At 33.9% G+C, this 22,069-nt stretch overlaps 1 protein-coding gene across 1 annotated transcript in view; it reads left to right on the top strand.

Moving 5' to 3' along the window:
* Window positions 1-21,453, top strand: part of LOC131148209 (uncharacterized) — a 32,030-nt gene extending 10,577 nt beyond the window's left edge. The window contains exon 3 of the mRNA XM_058097939.1: window positions 21,228-21,453. Within this exon, the coding sequence (XP_057953922.1) occupies window positions 21,228-21,453 (226 nt within the window). The remainder of the gene's footprint in view (window positions 1-21,227) is intronic.
* Window positions 21,454-22,069: the final 616 nt, after the last annotated feature.

Genomic DNA, 22,069 nt, shown 5'->3' with positions numbered 1-22,069 from the left:
CTTTACATAACTACCATGAGATACCTACAATCTCCTTGCAGTTCCGTGCCTGTGAATCTCCATCCCAAGAATCTTCTTGGCTGCACCCAAATCTTTCATGTCAAACCCTTTTCTTAACAGAGCTTTTAATAGATTAACTTCACCCATACTTTTCGCAACAATTAACATGTCATCCACATAAAGCAATAAATTTTTTTTTAAAAAAGTAAACCATCATCAAGACTATTTACATAAATGCAGTAATCATACTCACACCTCTTATAGCCAATCCAAATCATGTAGGAGTCAAAACAATTGTACCACTACCTTGGAGACTGCTGCCGCCCATAAAGTGATTTCTTCAATTTACAAACCAAATGCTCCTGTCCAGGTTAACTAAACCATTCTAGTTGTACCATGTAAACTAACTCCTCCAAAGCACCATGGAGAAGCCATGTCTTTACATCCATCTACTCCAAATGCATATCTAAATGAACCACCAATCCTAACACTACCCTGCTAGAAGTATGTTTGACCATGGGGGAGAAGATCTCATCATAATCAACTCCTTTCCTCTATGAGTAACCCTTTGCTACTAACTGAGCCTTGAACTTCTCTCATTCTTTTTTTTGATACCACGTCTTTCTTCCTATACACCCACTTGCATCCTATCATCCACTTCCCTTCTAGAAGCTCCGCTAGATCCCTCGTCTGGTTCTTATGAAGTGACTCCATCTCCTTCACTATAGCACCCATCCATTTACTTTTCTCTTGGCGGTGCACCACCTTTTGAAAAATAGTAGGATCCTTGCTACTAGTAATAAGTGCATAAGACACCAAATCATCAAATCCATACTTGGATGGTGGCTTGATAATGCGCTTGGGTATGTGTATAGCTATACTGTGATGGTGCTGGTCTCCCTAGGTATAAGTCCCTACACTCTGAACATTGTTAGCTACTCTAAGTCTCTAACTCCACCTACACCACATGCTCATTGCTACTGAAGTTTTCTAGTACCTATTTCTCTTCATCTTCTTCCTGAGTACGCTACAACATGACTTTTTCACCAAAAACCATGTCTCTTTCTGATCACCGCCTTGTTTGCCTTTGGATCCCATAGCTTTAACCCTTTCACACCTTTTTGATATCTTAGAAAAATGCACTATCTACAATTTGCATCAGGCTTCAATATTTCCTTACTAGAAATGTGCATATAGGTTAGACATCCAAACACTCTCAAACACGAATAGTCTACTGTGTTGCCTGTCCACACCTTCTTTGCAAATTTTCCATATATGGATGCCCCTGTTGACCAACTAACCAAGAAACAGTCCATATTCACTACATCTGCCCATATGTTCTTTTAAAGCCATGCATTCAACATGAGAAACCAAGCCCTTTCAGCTAGAGTTCGATTCATCCTTTCGGCCACACCATTTTTTTTGTGGTTTCTTGCATACTGTGAAGTGTCTGCTTATGTCATATTGCTCACACAACTCCATGAACCTCGAATCAATATACTCAGTTCCATTGTCAGACCTGAGGCATTTAATCTTTCTCCTAGTATGATTTTCCACCTCCGTATTCCATAGTTTAAGCCTGACAAGCGTCTCTGACTTGTGTTGCATGAAGTACACTTAAACCTTTCATGAGTAATCACCAATAAAACTCACGAAGTACATATGTCCCCCTCATGATGCTACTTTTATCGGCCTCCATACATTTGAATTAATGTAGTCAAGAATCTCCTCCTTCTTCTGTGTAGTTGTCTTGAACAACACTTTGTTCCGTTTCCCAAGAACACAATACCTGCAAGAATTCATCTTGCAAGTTTTAACACCTTACAAGAGATTTCTCTTATAAAGTTCCATCCTTCAATGCTCACCCATATGTTTTAGCCGCATATGCCACAAGGCAGTATTATTTGACTCAGATTCTGCAATTGTAACTCCACTTACTACTGCGGTACCGAGCAATGTGTAGATATTTCTTACTAATCTATGTCCTTTCATCTCCATTAATATGCCCATACACCCCTTCATTACCAACATTCAATTTGAACTTCGAAATCTCCCGACTTAAATCGAAGAATTTTTCCCAAAGATATGGGAGTAAGATGAATACTCTGCCCTATGAGATTTGTTTTTATCCCATTGTCGAGTTTCTCCATGTTAGCATAGAAAATCCGTACTACGTTGGGATAATACCCTTTCGCTTGATATGTAATAAATTGTTCCCATCCAATTTCCTTAAAAAAAGTTCCATGATTTCAAGAAAATCAAAATTGAAGAATGTAACATCAAGTACTTTTCCTAGAATAGGTTCAGCTGAAGCTATTTGATTTCTATAGAGAGTTTTGGAGTGAGGAGTTACTAACCACTTCTCTACTTCTTCATTGTTGATTTGTGTTAAGGAAGAGGTACCCTTGTTACCAACTGATTTGATCCGAGGCATGTTTGTTTTGAAGACTGGAAATGATAAACCCTAGAACTTTATGTAAGATGATGCAAAGGTTGGGTTTGAATCAGGATTTCAGATAGATTTGGAAGAGAAATTTGTTTGAAAAAGAGTAGGAATGAAGGATTTTTGGAGTGAGAGGAGAAGGGGCAGGCAGCTGAGAGTAGTCAAAAGGACACATAACAGGGTTTTAAACCCTTACCTGTCACTTGGCAGTCACCTGCTACGAGGAGGCAAGCATCTGTCAACAAAAGAAATATAAAGTTAGTAGCATGGCAGTCACCTGGCACCTAGGTGGCAGTCGCTTGCCAAGCAGAAATTTTGTTTAAGTGGCTTCTCTTATATGCATCATTCCTAATTCTCATCTAATGAATATGAACCACTCCTCAGAGAGTGGTTTTGTGAATATGTCTGCTAATTGATCGTTTGTATTGACAAATTCTAGTATTATGTCCTCGTTTTGCTCATGATCTCTCAAGAAGTGATGTCTTATGTCAATATGTTTTGTTCTTGAGTGAGAGACCGGATTTTTTGAAATATTTATGGCACTTGTGTTGTCACACTTTATTGGAATAGTTTGATATTGAATTTTGAAATGTTTTAGTTGTTGTTTCATACACAATGTTTGGGCATAACAACTCCTAGCGACTATGTATTATACTTTTGTTGTGGATAATGCCATAGAGTTTTGTTTCTTTGAAGACCAGGAGACGAATGAGTGTCCTAGAAAATGACAAGTTTCACTAGTACTCTTTCTAGTTTAAGTGTGCCTAGTAGATATCTAAGATTTCGTTTAACTACTATTTGATGTGATTTCTTAGGAGCCGATTGGAACCTAGCACACATACATACACTAAACATGATATCTGGTCTACTTGCTGTTAAGTAAAGTAAGCTTCCTATCATGCCTCAGTAATGCTTGGTATCTACTTGTTTCCCTTTTTCATCCTTGTCAAGACTAGTTAAGGTGCTAATGGGAGTTCCTATAGGTTTACTTTCTTCCATATCAAACTTATTTAACATGTCTTTAATATACTTTATTTGGTTTATGAAAGTTCCATTTTTAGCTTGTTTGATTTGTAACCCTAGGAAGTAATTTAACTCTCCCATCATGCTCATCTCAAATTCTTTTTGCACAAACTTAGCAAATTCATTACATAAATCCTCTTGAGTTGCTCCAAAAATAATAAAATCAACATAAATTTGTACTATGAGCATGTCTTTATTTTTTGTTTTTATAAATAAAGTGCTATCTATCTTTCCTCTTGAAAAATTGTCTTGAAGTAGAACTTGCTTAGTCTTTCATACGAAGCTCTAGGAGCTTGTTTCAATCCATATAAAGTTTTTGTTAACTTAAATACATGATTTGGATTTTTTTGAATTTTCAAAGCCTGGAGGTTGACATACACTTTTTCATTTATATATCCATTTAAGAATGCACTATTTACTTCCATTTGGTATAATTTAAAATCCTTATGGGCTGCATAAGCTAAAAGCATCCTAATTGCTTCCATTCTTGCTACGGGAGCAAAGGTTTCATCGTAATCAATACCTTCTTCTTGATTATAACCTTCTGCTACTAGCCTAGCTTTATTTCTTATAACTATCCCATTTTCATCGTTTTTATTTCTAAACACCCATTTAGTTCCTATGATTGATTTGTCTTTGGGTTTAGGTATAAGTTCCCACACTTGACTTCTTTCAAATTGATTTAGTTCCTCTTACATAGCTATAATCCAAGAATCATCTTTTAAGGCTTCTTCAATGTTCTTGGGTTCATCTTGGGACAAAAAGGCATAATGGTTGCAAATATTTTTCAATGACGCATGAGTGGTTATTCCATTTTATGTTTCACCAAGAATTTGTTCTTTTGGGTTACTTTTAACATATCTCTATTATTTAGGTAGTTCTAGTTTTTCTATGATATTTTCATTTGAAGTTTCATTATTGTTTTCTTCTTTTATTTCAAGATCTTCTTCTTTTTGTGGAATATCTTCTTTTTCATCAATCTTAACTTTATTGTCATAATTATTTGATTCATAAAATGTTATGTGTATTGATTCAATAATAGTAAGAGTTCTTCTATTATAAACCCTATAGGCTTTGTTGTTTGTAGAGTAGCTTAAGAAGATACCTTCATTAGATTTTGCATCAAACTTTTCTAAATCATCTTTAGTGCTAAGGATAAAACATTTGCATCCGAATACATGAAAGTAGGAGATATTAGGTTTTCTACCTTTCCATAGTTCATACGGTGTTTTGTCTATACTTGATCTTTTAGATACCCTATTTACAATATAACAAACTATATTTACAGCTTTATCCCAAAAGTATTTAGGTAGGTTATTTTCGTTTATCATTGTTCTTGGCATTTCATGTAGGGTTCTACTTTTTCTTTCTACAACTCCATTTTGCTGTGGAGTCATGGGTGTTGAAAAGTTATGATTTATTCCATGTTCATTACAGAATTTGTCAACCTCTTTGTTTTTAAACTCCCTACCTTGATCACTTCTAAAACATGTTATATTATATCCCTTTTCATTTTGTAATTTCTTACATAAGGTGATTAGCATATTACAAGCTTCATCTTTGTTTGCTAAAAATAATACCCAAGTGAATCTTGAATAATCATCCACTATTACAAAAGCATATTGTTTTCCTCCTAGGTTTGAGGTTTTAGTTGGACCAAATAAGTCTAGGTGTAATAGTTGTAGGGGTCTTTTAGTAGATATATATTTTTTCTTTTTGAAACTTGTTTTAACTTGCTTTTCCTTTTCGCATGCATCGCACATGTTGTCTTTTATGAATTTGGTATTTGGTAATCCTTTTACAAGATTTTTCTTTGATAATTTTGATAATAGGTCCATGCCAGCATGCCCTAATTTCCTATGTCATAGCCAACTTATTTCATTCATTGCTGCCAAACAAGTTACATTTTGATTCACTAGATTCTCAAAGTTTATACAATAAACATTATTTATTCTATGAGCTATAAACAAGGTTTTATTTTCCTTAGGATTTTGAATAACACATTTTTCTTTCTTAAAGGTTATTTCAAACCCTTTGTCACTTAATTGGCTAATGCTCAAAAGGTTGCTTTCTAATCCTTCTACTAATAACACATTATCTATGGTAAGAGAAGGTTCTTTACCTATTTTCCTGATGCCATTAATTTTACCTTTGGCATTATCGTCGAAGGTTACATATCCTCCATCCTTTTGTCTTAGAGAGGTAAACTTGGTTTTATCGCCAGTCATGTGTCTTGAACACTCGCTGTCCAAGTACCACTTATTCGTTGACGATGTTGTACTAAAACATACCTACAATGGAGGATTCATTGTGTTAATCTTTGGAACCCAAATTCTTTTAACTTTCTCTGTTTTATTGTTAGTTCCATTATTAACTTTCCATTCTCCTTGCACTTTAACATACTTTCTTTTTAGTGGGCAATCGAACATTACATGACCTTTAGTCTTGAACATATAGCAAGTGGTATGTCCATGTTTGTTGTTTGAGGAAGTGCTAGCATAGTGCTTGGCTTCCTTGACGAAGTATCCTATGTTTAATTTCTTATTCATTTTATTTGTTTTACTATTATAACCTATCCCTTCTTTATTTCCATATAGCCTGTACCGTCCAATCATCTTTTCAAAATTATCTTTACCTTCGGTAAAGTTATACATGATTTTCTCCTTATCCTCTACTAATTTCTTAAGTTCATTTACTTCTAAATCATTTTTATTTAAATATTCTTTATGAATTTTGCTTAATTCTTGAGCTACTTTATTTACTTCCTTTTCTAACTTCTTAATAAAAAAGTCTTTTTCTTTTTCAATGGTTTTGAATGATTCAAGTTGCTTCAATAGTTCTTTATTTTGATCCTTCAAGGTTATATTTCTTTTGGAAATTTTTATGAATCTTTTATGTAGAGAAAAAAATTTAGCTTCTAATTCCTTGTATGAAGGCATACTATCACATGACTCATCACAAGACTCATTGCAAGATTCTGTTGAAGAGTAGTAGGAATTTACCTCTTCTTCATTTGCCATGAAGCATATATTTGCCATCTCTTGTCTGCTTGATTCATTTTTTGTCTCACTGGAACTTGAGTCATCCCAAGTGGTCTTCATAGCTTCCTTCTTTTTCTTCTTGTCTTTCTTGAGAAACTGATAGTCCTGTTTGATATGCCCTAGTTTCTTGCATTGATAGCATATTGGAGGTTCATTCTTACTTTTATTTTCTTTCCTACTTGTTTCTCCTTTTTCAGGTTTCTTTTTATTGAACTTTCTAGGGAATCTTTTATTCTTTCTATAAAACTTACCTAGTCTCTTAGTGATGAATGCTGATTCAACTTGATCTAAGTCACTTGTTTCATTTTCCTCTCCACTAGAGTTATGACTAGATGCTTTTAGTGCAATGGATCTTTTATGCTTTGATTCAGGATTCCTTTCTTTTAAAGCCATTTCATAGGCAAGAATTGAACCTATGAGTTCATCTAAGGAGGTGGTCTTAAGGTTTCTACCTTATGTAATTGTTGTAGCCTTTGGTTCCCATATAGAGGGAAGGCCTTTTAAAATTTTTCTAATCATTTCGTAGGTGGTATAAGTTTTTCCTAAGGCACTTAAGGAATTGATTATGTGGGTGAATCTTGCGTACATACTTGATATGGTTTCATCTGAATTCATCTTGAATGCTTCATACTCGCTTGTTAACATGTCGATCCTATTGTCCCTAACATCAATAGTTCCTTCATATGTAACTTCTAATTTGTCCCATATTTCTTTAGCTGTCTTGCAGACCATGACTCTATTAAATTTGTTAGCATCTAAATCATAGTATAAAGCATTTACAGCACAAGAGTTTATTTGAAGCATTTTATAATCTGAATCGGTTAGATCCTTTTTTTCTCTTTTGGAATATGTTTTCCATCTACTGTTTTAGTGGGAATAAGGTCTCCATCCATAACTACTTCCCCCGCTTTCCAATCCATGTGTTGGAGATAGATTAGCATTCTTTTTTTCCAAAAGGTGTAGTTTTGTCCACAAAAGATTGGTGGACGAGTTGAGGATTGACCCTCTCCAAAAGGAGCTACTCCTATGTTTTCCATTTAGATCTTTTTATAGCTTCTTGTTAGGAATTTGCTATAACTAGGCTCTGATACCAATTGAAATTAGGATAGCTTCCCAAGAGGGGGATGAATTGGGTTTTTTTTTTCTTTTTTTAATATTTCCTTTTTAATGTTTTTGTTTTATAACAACAAGCACAACAAGTATACCTCCAACACAATCACCAAATTAAATTGAGTCAACCACAATCAAACAACAAAGTAATCAATATCTTGATCTTTGTAGCAATAGTCCTATATCAAAGTGTAAAGCACATTGAATTTATATTAGCCTTGTATTATTTCACAATAACACTTCTTCTTAGTGTTCATTTTTTAAATAAACTTTCAATTTAATAAGTTTAGGATGATCAACCAACATAGTCCCTTTCGGTTTCCGCAATCAATGCTGATCAAGCCAGAACGAATTATCTTTCGGTCTATTTAACAACCATACACTCAGAATTTATCAATTTTAAAGCATCCACGCAGGTTGTAAATTTTGTTGAAAAATAAAGAATAAAGAGGAAAGAGAGAGACACAAGGTTTTACGAGGTTCAGCTTATACCCAGCCTACGTCCTCGCCTTTGGCAAACCACCAAAGGATTCACTAGTTCAATTCCATTGACGGGTGGAACAATACCGATTACAACCACTCCTTCCTTTAGGCTAGAGCCCATCTCTGCAAACGATATTCCCTAGTTCGGTCCAATGATTCTACAACCTTGAATCATTTATAAACAAGAAACAAGATAGAGAAAGATTTGTGTACAAGAGATACTCTCATAGCAGAGTTGATTAGTACAAGATTCGGCACAAATATACTTCAAAGTAAATCAATATAAAAAGATTGAAGCTCAAACTAAATTTAGATCACCAAATATATCTTCCAGGTATTGAAAGATTCTGACTTTGAAGACTCTAATATGGAATTTGTATCAGCAGTAATTCAGTAGTTGAAGTAGGATGAACACAAGAGAGTTTGGGAGCTTTTAGAGAACTTTGATTGTTGGGAAATTTCTTGGTGTCTCAAATCTTTGAAGTTTGGGGCTATTTATAGATGTTTAAAGGTAATTCCTTTCCTCCCAAGTTAACTTAGAGTATTCCTCAAATTTTTCAAAAGAGTAGTGCCCAAGAAATCCATTTAAAAAATCTTCCCTTTTAGAATTTTAAAAATCTATTCGAGTGGCAATCGCCTGCCATAGAAGAATCTCAACACACAGAATACTGGTAGTTGTCTTCCAGAACCGAAGCAGTCACCTTGCTTGACCACCTAGGTGCCTAGCTGTGCTCAGGCAGTCGCCTAGCACCCTACTACCTGTTTAAAAATTCCTTTTCTAATTTGGACAGTCGCCTACCACATGAAGGCCATTGCCTGGCCCTTCTGTTAAAAAAAACTTTTCTTCTTTTAAACCCTTATTTTCTTTGATTTGAAAAATATACTTTAGGGTTTTTCTAAAAATACATTTCTAAGTTTCTTTTGATTTATAAGAGCTTCAATTCAATTTATATTTGAAGTTTGCTTGAAGTACTTACATACAAACATCCTTAAAACTATATTTTTTTGATCTTCAAGTAAGTCCTTGTTCTTCTATCATCTTTGAGCTTCTAATCATCTTTCTTTCTTGATCTTTGAATAGTATTTTCACCATAAGCTTTATCATCCTTTTGAGCTTTGAAATATCTTTAAGCTTTGCTTTCTTCTTGAAATAATTTCACTTGAAACAAACCATATTTAAACATATTGTGATTTGTTATCATCAAAATAAAAATTGTAAGCCTTGTTAGGCCAACATTAGCCCACATCAATTTCATAATGAGGCTAGGCAAATCAAGTTTCTTCCCCTTTAACAGACACCACAATACAAAACAGTCTATATATGAGATATGGTCATATAATCCAGCTTGTGGTAGGATATTAATGGTGATGATCTTTTCAAGGATTTGTGCTTTCAAGTTGAGTTCCTTATATAATGGAAGATGTCCAAAATAAGTAGGTTCATTTTCCATGATCAGTGGTAAAAATTCATCTGGTGTAAAATCTTGTTGAACTATCCAAGATTGGCCTAATGTGGGGCATTCAAACTCTCATGGAGTAATGTGGAGAATGGGAGCTAACATTTGAGAAGTGCGAACAATTTTCTTACCGTTGACTTCAATTGACAAGGTGTTCTCCCCTTGAACCATATTAGCATAGAATATCTTGACAAGGTTTGGAAAGAACCCTTTAGCTTGATACACAATGAAGTTTTTCCATCATATGTTGTGGAATAATGGTAGGATTTCAGGAAACTCAGTATTGAAGAAATAAACATTAAAAACTTTATCAATTATTGGTTCAATAGATTAAAGATAGGTTCGATGTATATGCTTTGAATGAGGGGTTACCAACCATTGCTCGATGTTGGTATCATCTCTGCTTGAAGACGAACCAGGTAGTACCGTTTGTTTTGTTTAAGGCATCATGAATATTTTGGAGCAACTGAACAGTTTCTTTCAAACCCAAGAATCAATGGGAGATGATGTATGATCGTGCTAAGAGGCTCAAAGTCGAAGGTTTTAAAGCAAAGAATTGAGTAAAATCAGGTGTGGAAACTTCAGGTAAGTGATGGAATAGAGTTCAAGAGCCTAGAGTTTAGAAAAAAAATAGGGTTTCGCGTGTTAAAATATAAAGGATTCGTGACATCGAGCAATTGAAGAATAAGTTCAATCGCATGTAGAATTTCTGGAATGAAATTCAGTAGGTAGTAGCTCTTCAGTCGCCTGCGGTCTAGAGCTCTGTCGCCTGAAGTACCTGTAGGTGCCTGAACTTATCAGCTCAGTCAATCGAAGTTCTCCAATATCTGGAATTTCTCTGTTTTCTTGTTTTGAAACCTTTCTAACTTATTTTCCTATTGTGTAATAGTCCAAGTTCTCTTCTTATAGAGACAAACCTTTCTTCGGGTAGAGGTTTAGTGAAAATATCTTTTTCTTTAAAAACTTATGCACTAAGCTCAGATTTTCTTACATTTAGATTCCCAATATTCATGTTTCTTTTCAAAACTTAATACTTCCTAACTTAAGCCTTGTATGATTCATTCATTTAATTGAGGCCAACAATTTTCATTAGTTTCAATAAGATAAGCATTAATAAGCTTGAAAATTTGTATCCTTATTTTCTATTTCAATTTTGTTCAATATCCTTGTATGATTTTCCATAGATTTGGTAATAATTGAAATTGAAGGATTTAGTCATAGTATTTCATCTTGGTACCCATACTTTTTTGGGTCCAGATTGTTTAACAAGAGATATTTCTTTTACTTTCCATACTTGTTTAGTTTTCACACTCTTTCTTTTTAATGGACATTCAAACTTTATATGTCCCTTCTTTTTACATAGGTAGCATATGGTGTGAATGTAGACATTTAAGGAGGTGCTAGCATAGTATTTGGAGGCTCTTGTAAAGGACCCTATATAGAGGTTCTTCTTCCTTGTATTTTCAACTCCATTGAATCCTATGTCTTCTTTATTTAAGATCATTCTTTGTGATCCTATCATTTTCTTAAAATTTTGTTTTCTTTTTGTGAAATTGTAAATGATCTTTCCTTTATTTCAATTTGACTTTTGAGATCATTTATCTCAATATCTTTCTTGCAATCAATATTCTCTTGTGATTTCTCTATTTCTTGAGCCATTTTTCTGATTCTATCCTCTAATTCAAAAATATATTTGTCTTTCTCATTTTCCGTAGAAGTTTGGATTTTTAAATCTTCTATTTCTTTCATCATATTTTCATTCTTGCATTCTAATTTCTTGATTTTCAAATCTTTTTTAGCAAGATTTTTAGCTTCTGACTCTTTTATCACAACTTCATTCTTATTTTCTATTTTCTTGATTTTTGAATCTTTTTGACCTACAGCAATCTTAGTTGATTCTAACTCTTTCATCACTCCATTATTTCTTTTTCAATGATGTGTATTGTTTAGTTACTTTGACTAACATCTTATAAAATTTAAATAAATCTTTTTGAAGTTCTTCATAAGATGACATGCTTTCATCATTGGATTCATTAGATGAATCACTACTATAACCATTAACCGATTTGGATGAGGAGCTTCCTCATCATCCTAAGGCAAAAAGAAAGTATAAGCAACCTCTTGGTCACTTGATTCACATTCCGAACTACTTGAACTCAAATTATCCTAAGTAGTGGCTTTCATTGCCTTTTTCTTTTTGGAATCCTTCTTAAGTAGTGGACATTCCGATTTTATATGTCCAACTTTGTTGCAATTATAACATGTAGGAATTTTATTTCTTAATTTCTTCTTGCTAATTTCTTCTTTTTCTTCATTTGATTCAGATTTTGATTTTCATGTATTTCTTCTTTTGAATTTATTCTTCCTTCTTAGTATTCTTGCAAGTTTCTTAGATATGAAGGCTACTTCATCTTCATCCATCTCTTATTCACTACTAGAGTTTTCTTTTGAAGCTTTGAAGGCTATAGATTCTTGGGCTTTGGTTTTACCATTCCTTTCATTCATTGATATTTCATATGTAAGGAGAGAACCAATAAGTTCATCTTAAGAGGTGTTTTTCAAATTTCTTCTTTCGGTTATTGGAGTGGCTTTTGGTTCCCATATAGGTGGCAACCCTCTATGAATTTTTTGAATCATTTTATATGTCTAATATGTTTTTCCTAAGGCATTGAGGGTGTTTATGACATGGGTGAACCTAGTATACATAGAAGAGATTGATTCATCCGGATTCATTTTGAAAGCTTCGTATTCACTAGTTAGCATGTCAATTCTATTATTTATAACATCTACCATTCCTTCATAAGTTACCTCTAACTTATCCCATATTTCTTTGGCTGTTTTGCAAGCCATGACTCTATTGAATTCATTAATATCTAGATAAAAATACAAAGCCTTTATAGCACTTGAATTAACTTGCAGCATTTTGTGATATAAGTCAGTTATATCCTTTTTCTCCTTAAGAACTTGTCTTCCATCTACTAGTTTGAGGGGAATTAGGTCACCATCCATGACAACCTCCTAAGCATTCCAATTCATAGTTTGAAGATATATTCTCATCCATTGTTTCCTAAATGTATAATTTAAACCATAAAAGATGGGAGGCCAAGTTGAGGATTGTCTTTCTCCAAAGGGAGTTACGCCTAAGTGTACTATTAAGATCTTTGTATAGCTACTAGTTAAGATTTGCTATAACCCCTCTCTAATACCAATTGAAAGCAAAGGTATAGTCCCAAGAGGGGGGTGAATTGGGTTATAGAAATTCCTTTTAAAACTTTTTATGAATTTTTTTATTTAATTCGATTCTTTCAACGAATTCTTGATTTCTTGTTGATTTAGAAATCACACAATAAAATCTTAATTCTTTTTATACAATCCACAACTGCACAAAATAAAAACTCAATCAAATCCACAAAATATTTAATCAAGATATACTATGCAATTCTTTTACCTTTTCCAAGAACTCAACATGGTAGTTAGTTTGCAGTCCCACATATATGAATTTGTAAGCCCTATAGAGAATGTAATTTTTTTCTCAATTTGATATTCAACAAAACATCCACACTCTTCCTTATATTAGACATTAAATAAACTTCCAGGTAAAGAGTTTTTGGGTGTTTTACTAATCAACATACTCCCTTACGGTTTCCGCAAAGTATGGATCAACCAATGTACTCCCTTTTGGTTTTCATAATCCCAAAAACATATTAAGGTTAAGTTTATTTAATATCTAATCCACGTAGTGTATATGATTTAGGAATTTAAAACATCCACACAGTTAATATATGTGCTGAAAATAAAGAGCAAGGGAAAGAGAGAGTGAGACAACGGTTTTTACGAGGTTCGGCTTATCCCTAACCTACATCCTCACCTTTGGCACACCACCAAAGGATTCACTAAATTAGTTCCTTTTCCGAGAAGAACAACCGTTACACACTCTTTTAGTAGGCTAGAGCCCGCCTCTCCAAGTGATATCCCCTCACTCGGTCACTCCTTTAATATGCTAGAGCAGCACATCTCTAAGTGATCCTCATGCTTAGCAAATGATCCAACAATCCGAAAATTGTCACAATCTAAAAGAGATACAACAAATAAATGTGTACAAAGAGTGCTCTCACATAGAGCTGATTAGTACAATTGAAAACTACTATACTTCAATTCAAAAGTATCAAAAGAATGAAGTAGAAAGCTCAAGTTTTATATCATCAGATTACTTCTCTTGATAAAGATTAAGAACTCAAATTGTATGCTTTAGAGATGACTTGATAGACTCAAAAATATCTCAGTGATTTCGCTGAAATTCAGTCAGCAATTCATTAGCAAGAAGGCTTTGAAAAAGAGAGAGAGAGAAAGAGAGAGAGAGAGAGAGAGCTTTGAGAGATTATTCAATTCTTGGTAAGTTTAAAGTTCATAATCTATGTACTTATAGGCTTAGAAACACTCTCATTCGTGCTGCCCAAGTTTACTTGGAGTGCCCCAAAGTTTCTAAAAAGATTAGGGTGTAAGAAAATTAAATTTAAAATCAACAAGTTTGAAAAATCTAGCCGTTGCCGAACTTCGGTTGCCTAAGGTGCAACTTTAGTTGCCTGAAGTGGGTTCTGGTGCCTAAAGATATAAGGTCAGGTGCCTGAAGCAAAACTACCTGTTTTGATTTTTTTCAATAAATCTACAGTTGCTTGAGGATAAAACCTCATTCTCCTGAACAGTCAAAATCCATTTTCTTCTCTCTTTTTAAAAAATGTTTGGCTTTCTTGCTTTCTTACTTTTGAAAAACATTTTTCGGGGTTTTAAAATAAAGTCTCTAAGTCCATTTTTATCCCCTAATGAGCTTCATTTTATTCAAAATGATATTTTATACTTAAGGTACTTACATGAAGCTTGCCTTAAATATGAAAACTTTCTTGCTCATTGAAATCTTCATGATCATCATTTTTTTTTTTTTCATTTGAGGTTGATTATCCAATGAGTCCTTTGTTGCTTTAAGTTTCCTTGAGCTTTCGCTTGATCACCTTGTAATATGTCTTTGAGGCCTTAGTGATCTTTAGAAAGTTCTTTTTAATCTTGGCTTTTTGAAGTTCCTGAAATATCATCACTTCAACACAATCAAGTTAAACTTTTCCTTTATTTGTTACCATCAAAACAAGATGTGAATGCCTTATTAGGCCAACAATCCTTTTAAAGAATTCTTTAAATCTTGTTTATTTATCAAACTTACAACAAAAGCTTTAAGTCTTTATTAAATCCACAACCATACACTAAAATAAAACTTAATCAACCATTCAAGCCAATCGATTATCCAATCAACAACAATATAAGATTCAGCTTATATGCAAGTTTCAGCTTTTGCAGCCTTCTGTATATGAATTTGATTCAAGCTCTTAAAGTAAAGATTGATAATGTAAGTTTGCTGATATAAAGACTTGTATTAATGGATTTGCTTTCTCAAAATGAAGTGCAATATAAAATCCAGCACTCTTTCGAAAAGCTTAGACTTTAAATAAACTTTCAGTTAATGAGTCTTTGGGTGTTGATCAATCAACGTACTTCCTTATGGTTTCTACAAAGTATTGATCAACCAACGTACTCCCTTTCAATTTCTACAATCCCAGAAAAAATTTAAACCTCAGTTCATATAATTTCCAAACTTCGTAGTTTTTATGAATAAGAATTTTAAACATCCACGCAGTTTATATATATGCTAGAAATTAAAGAAAGTAAAGGGAAAGAGAATGAGACCACGATTTTTATGAGGTTCAGTTTATCCCCAGACTACGTCCTTACCTTTGGCAAACCACCAAAGGATTCACTAAACTAGTTCCTTTCCGGGTATAACGAAATCGTTAAACACTACTTCAATAGGCTAGAGCACTGGCTCTCCAAGTGATACCCCTCACTCGGTCACTCCTTCACTAGGCTAGAGCTGCACCTCTCCAAGCAATACCCCATGCTCAGTATAATGATCTAAACAAACCTTGGACTCATCACAATCTACAAAAGAATCAACAAATAGATGTGTACAAGAAACACTCTCAAAAAGAGCAAGTTAGTACAATTTCACCACTATATACTTCAATGTAAAATATCAAAAGAATTTAGATTGAAGCTTAAGAAATTTATCACTGGTTTCCTTCTTTTGAATAGAATTAAGAACTCGGTTTGTTTGCCTCAGAAAAGTTGTGATAAAATCAGAAATAACTAAGTTAATTTGCAGCAAATCAGAGCATAAAGTTGTAGCAAGAGCGCTTAGAGAGAGAGAAAGATCTTTAAGATATTATTCAATTCTTGATTAATTTGATCTTCTAAACACATGTATTTATAGGCTTGGAAATACTCTCATTCGTGCTGTCCAAGTTTACTTGGAGTGTCCTCCAAGGTTTTAGAAAGATTTGGGTGCAAGAAGTTTAATTTTGAAATCAATATATTTAAAATGTTCGGCCATTAATAGTGTTTAGTCGTTTGGGCCTTCGAGTTCAGTCATCTGAACAGTTCAAAAACACTAAAGAATTTGAACTGATACAGGGTTGGCCGTCCAAAGATCATGTTCAGATGTCTAAGGTGACACTTTAGTTGTATGAGGATCTAGGTCAGATGTCTAAAGGTATACTATCTTTTCAGAATCTGTTCAGGAAATTCTTCAACTTTCTGAATAAAATCTTCAGTCGTCTGAGGAAATTTTTCAAATGTCTAAAGTGAACCTTCAGTCGTCTGGACAAACAAAAATATGATTTTCTGATTTTTTTTTTCTTAAACACAACTTGCTCTTTTGCTTTAATTACTTTATAAAACATTTTCTGGGGTTTTGAAAATTAGGTCTCTAAGTCCATAATACCCCTAATGAGCTTCAAAATATTTTCTCATGGTATTTTAATATGAAGTACTCACATTGCATATCCTAAAGCCCTACATCTAAGATTGAAGTCTTCCATGATATGGTCACTTTGAGTTTCCTTGGACTTTAGCTTGAGTCAGCTTTGGATTCCTCATCCTTTGATAATTTTGGTGTTGCTTTGAGCTTGTTTTGGATCTCTTTAAGTATGAATACAACTTTAATGGTCTTGATCCTTTATAACTATTGAAGCTTTTGAACTTTGCGTATAAGCAACTTTGAAACATCATCACTTTAACAAATATGTTAAGTTCATCTTATTTGTTATCATCAAAATAAGATTTTAAGTCGTGTAACGCCAACACACACTTTCATACTCTGAATTGCTGAGATATTCTGAGTCTCTAATCAATCTTCTCTAGGTTGAAATCTCTAAATTGCTTATTCTTATCAAAAGAAGAAATAAGGTGAAATAATTCTTGAGCTTCAATTCAATTTCTTTTTTATATTTGTTTGTATTGACCAGCTCTATCTAAGAGCATCTCTTGTACAAAAGAAATTCTTTCTTGTTTCTTTGTATCTTTGACGGTTCAGGTCATTGGATCACTGTACCGAGCATGGGGTATCGCTTGGAGAGGGGGCTCCACCCTAAAGGAGGGATTGTAAATGGTTTGTTCCGCCCTCAAAGGAACATGTTAGTGGAATTCTTAGGTTCTCTTGCCTAAGGCGTGGACGTAGGCTGGGGATAAGTCAAACCTCGTAGAATATCTTGGTCTCACTCTTAACCTTTACTCTTTCAATTTCAGCATATATAAATTGTGTTTAAGTGTAGGTTGCTGAAAATTGAGATTGAGAAAAACTTTTAAATTAAGGGAGTACATTGCTTAATATTTTGTGGAAGCCTTAAATGGAGTACGTTGATTAATCGTTTGCAAAAATCTTGATTGAAAGAAGGGCACAAATATTCATTCATATAGGGCTTTAAACTGAGTTTTTGCAAACGCTGAAATAAGAAAGTGCTCCAGCAATTGGTTAAGCATTGTACGATTGATTGGTTGTTACTATTAAAGGTATTTGGTTTGTGATTGATATTGAGTGTGGATTGTGATTGGTTTTAATTGATCATTTATTTATTGTGTGTTTGTTAAGTATACAAAAGATTGTGAATTTGTAAAAAGGCTTAAAAGAATTTTATAAACCCAATTCACCCCCCTTCTGGGACTAAACCTTAACTTTCAATTGGTATCTGAGGCAGGTTATAGAAAATATTAAACAGAAGCTATATAAAGGTCTAAACGACACACCTAGGTGTATCCCCTTTTGCTGAAGGCCAATCCTTAACTAGACCACCTTTTTTCAGTGGTTTAAATTACACATTTTGGAAACAAAGAATGAGAATATATATTCGAACTATGGATTGGAAAGTAAGGAAAGTTGTCACACATGGTGACTACATTCCTACTAAACTAGTAGAAGGTAAAGAAGTTCCTAAAGAAGAACAAGACTTGATCGATAACTCACTATAAAATGATGCAAGTTAATTCAAGTGCCATGAACACATTGTATCAGGCCTTCGATGTTAATGAATTCAATAGGGTCATGGTATGTAAATCAGTTAAAGAAATTTGGGACAAGTTAGAGGTAACCTATTAAGGAACTATAGATGTTTGAGATAGTAGAATCAACAAGCTCACTAGCGAGTTTGAAGCCTTCAAGATGAATCCTGATGAAACTATCACTACCATGTATATTAGGTTTACTCACATGATAAATTCCTTAAATGCTTTAGGGAAACTTTATTCAACACATGAAATGATTCGAAAAATCATTAGAGGACTTCCTTCGATATGGGAACCTAAGGCCACAACAATCATGGAAGGAAGAAACCTAAAAAATACCTCCCTTGATGAGTTAGTTGGATCCCTTCTCACATATGAGATGACAATAAACAAAAGAGGTGTAAAATCTAAAGCTTAGGAATCTGTTGCATTTAAAGCCTCAAACGAAAGCTATAGTGATGAAAATGAAGAAGAGATGGATACAAATGAAATAGCCTTCATATCCAAGAAATTTTCAAAAATACTTAGAAGGAAGAACAAATTTACTAGAAAAATTTGGAAATCAAAATAAGATGAAGAAGAAACTAATAAGAAAAAAACAAAAAAAAAAACCTCTTACACGTTATAATTGCAAGAAAATTGGACACATAAAATTGGATTGTCCACAACTTAAGAAAGATTCTAAAAAGAAAAAGAAAAGGGCAATGAAAGGCACTACATGGGATAATATTAGTACAAGTAGTTCAGATAGTGAATCAAGTGACCAAGAGGTTGCTTGCTTTATGGCATGAGACGATGATGAAGAACAAAACTCCTCATCCGAATCATTTAATGATTATAGTGATGATTTATCTAATGAATCCAATGATAAGAGTATGCCATCTTATGAAGAACTACAAAATGAACTATTCAAAGTTCATATGATTCTAGTTAAAATGACTAAACGGTGCACATCTTTGAAGAATAAGAATGAAGTTGTAATAAAGAATTGAAATCTCAAAAACTTGATGAAAGAGAAAAATATTTAAAAATCAAGAAATTATAAAGCATGAATGAAAAGGGGATGAAGGAATTAGAAGATATAAGATACCAAACTTCCATTAATAAAGAGAAAGATCAATATATTTCTAAACTAGAGAACAAAAGCAAGATGTCTCAAGATCAAGTAAAGCTACAAGAAAGGAGTAATAATACACAAGACTCGGAAGTCTGTGATTTTAAAAGTAAAAATAAAGACCAAGCCAAATTCACATATAATTTTACTAGAGGAAAGGAGAACTTTGATAAAATGATTAGGGCACAAAGAATGTTCTTGAATAAAGAAGGCATAGGATTTAATGGAGTTGAGAATACAAGGAAAAAGAACCTCTACATGGGGCATTTTACAAAAGCCTCCAAAGATTATGCTAGTACATTCTCAAATGCTTACACACATACCACATGTTTTCTATGTAAGAAGAAAGGACACATAAAGTTTGAATGTCCAATAAAAAGAAAGGGTGTGAAAATTAGACAAGTTTGAAGAATAAAATAACATCGCTTGCTGAACCATCTAGACCCAAGAAAGTATGGGTACCTAGATAAAAAGGACTTCGAAAATAGTAAGATTAGCTATTCACTTCTTAGAAAATAAGAAAACCACTCACTCCAATTTAATAAAAGAATATTAAACTAGTTGAAATCAAGAAAACTTAAAGAAGAGCTCATAAGCTTATTGACAAACTATGATATTAGAACAAATAAATACAAAATATCATTGTTGGCCAAAAATCGTGAAAACTTGGAGTGTTCGAAGTTTATCCTAAAAGATCAAGGAAGCCATATGCCTCAAAAGCGAACTTGTAAAGATATTTGAAGCCTAATGATATGATAAATCAAATTTAGGAAGGTTTCAGGGTGAGTAGAAAGAGAAATTTAAAAGTTTAAGGACTTTAGGCAACTGAGCTTGGATGTTCAGGTGCCTAAATAGTGTATTTTGTAGGGCTCAAGTGCCTAAGCCATCATACATCAGGTGACTAAGGTGCTACTACCTACTAAAATTAAATTTCTATAAATCTTCATGCGACTGAGCCAAAACTTTGGGCGCCTAAACTCGTGGGTACTATATACTTTTAAGCGTGAAAACCCTAACTCATCATACTCCAGGCTACTGAACCCTGCTCCATCACTCACCCGAGGCTCCTACCCTTGGTTTCTCTTAACTCGTCACTCAAAATCCCTCGAATCAAAGCCTCAACATCCTTCTCCTACACCTTTTCCCATGGATTCTAGGTTTACTTTTGGTTGATTTCTTACATCCTCTAAAAATCAAAGATGCCTCACGCCAAGACAACAGCAAATCGAGGATCTTCTTTCATAATAGATGATAACAACATCGAGCAATGTCTCGTCACCCTTCAATCGAAGCTTTGATATTGATCTCATCTCCATTCTATGGACCCAATTTTTGGTAAGGTCATCGACACCACCTTCTTCGATTCAGAATTTTCAAAAATCCTACCTATGTTTAGGAATATTAGTTGGAAGAATTTCATAGTTTATCTGGCCAAAGGATGGTATCTTAACAATTTTTTTATGCAAACATGATCCATGGAGAAAATGTCCTAACCATTGAGGTTAGAGGAAAGAATATCATATTAACTCCACAAATCTTGGCTCCTATTCTACATATCACCCCAGGTGAATTTGAATGTCCAGCCTTAGCTTGAACTTGGGTTCTAGAGCAAGGTTTCACACCCGCATAATTTTTTCCACTAATTATGGTAGAAGAACCTATTTATTTTGGCCATCCTCCTATATCCATGCAGTTAAACCTTCAAGACCAAATACTTCAAAATATCATCACCAACAACATCATAGCAAAGGTCGGGTCATATGATCTCCTCTCTTATGTAGAATGCTTTGTGTTATGGTGTCTACTAAAAGGATAGAAACTTGATGTCTCTAGCCTAATTCTGAAGTGGATGTGGTCAAAATTAGAAGCTACTCGTGTCATTCTTCCGTATGGTGGTGTACTAAACCTTATCTTTGCTCAACTCAATGTTACTACACCTATGAAATTGCTCATCAAGCATACTAGGTATGACCTTTTCACTTCCACAACTCTTAAGAAAATGGGCTATGAAAAGCATAATCACGGTTGGTTTTTGAAAGGGGGATGACCTCAAAGGCTAGTACTTGTACCTCCTCCACCTGAACTTAAGGAACAAGGACCTTCAGCTGACACTCCCTCATGGTTTATCCCCTTCCATTATAAATTCACTACTTTTAGCAAAGATATGTAATTAGGTATTCAAACCCTTCAGGAGATGTTTCCTTACTTGATCAGCACCTCACTCGTACTGAGCAGTATAGAGCTAGCTCATCTGGTAGTGTTGATCTTATGGATAGTTTTTCCCCTCAGAGTGATGCTTCTTTTGATGATGAATCTAAGGAAGGATGTGAGGAGGGTGATAAAGAGGATGTTGAGGCTGATGATGATGATGATGATGATGATGATGATGATGATAATTGATCTATTTTGTAACTTTGTGTTGTATTGAGTACTATCTATCTATTGGCTTTTTATTTTTTTTCTTTGTTTGTTTTTGTTTGGCTTGTAACCCCATTGCTTATGATCTTTGTGTAATATGACTATGCTCTTTATGTGCTAAGACTCTTTTGTGACTATGCTCCTCATTTCTTTTTGATTGAGGTCAAAAGGGGAGAGATATTTTTGAGAGCAAACATAAGAAGAGAGAGTATGTTAGAAAGCAACCATGAAAAATGAGAACATAACAAATATGTAAAACACTTAATCTTTGCATGAGTTATAGCATGGGGGAGTAAAAAAAAAAATAAGCATAATGAGAAAAATGAGAACATAAGAAGAATGAGACCATAAGCATATATGTTGACATGAGCTATATTGCAATATACTTTGACTTATTGAGCTTTGAATTTACTAATATTTGAAATCATCATTTTTTCATATTTGTTAAAAGGCATGCTTATTGTTGGGGGGGGGGGGGTTATCAAGCTTCTCTCATCTTTGCTCCTTATCTGTCATTGTCAAAAAAATGGGAGATTGTTGGCCTCACATGGCATTTGAACCTTGTTCTAATGATAAAAAATAAAGGTTAAAATAACAT

This window comes from Malania oleifera, chromosome 2 (genome assembly GCF_029873635.1).
Source record: "Malania oleifera isolate guangnan ecotype guangnan chromosome 2, ASM2987363v1, whole genome shotgun sequence".
Taxonomy (NCBI): Eukaryota; Viridiplantae; Streptophyta; class Magnoliopsida; order Santalales; family Ximeniaceae; genus Malania; species Malania oleifera.
The sequence above is the reverse complement of the archived record's forward strand: the minus strand, read 5'-3'. Positions and strand labels throughout refer to the sequence as shown.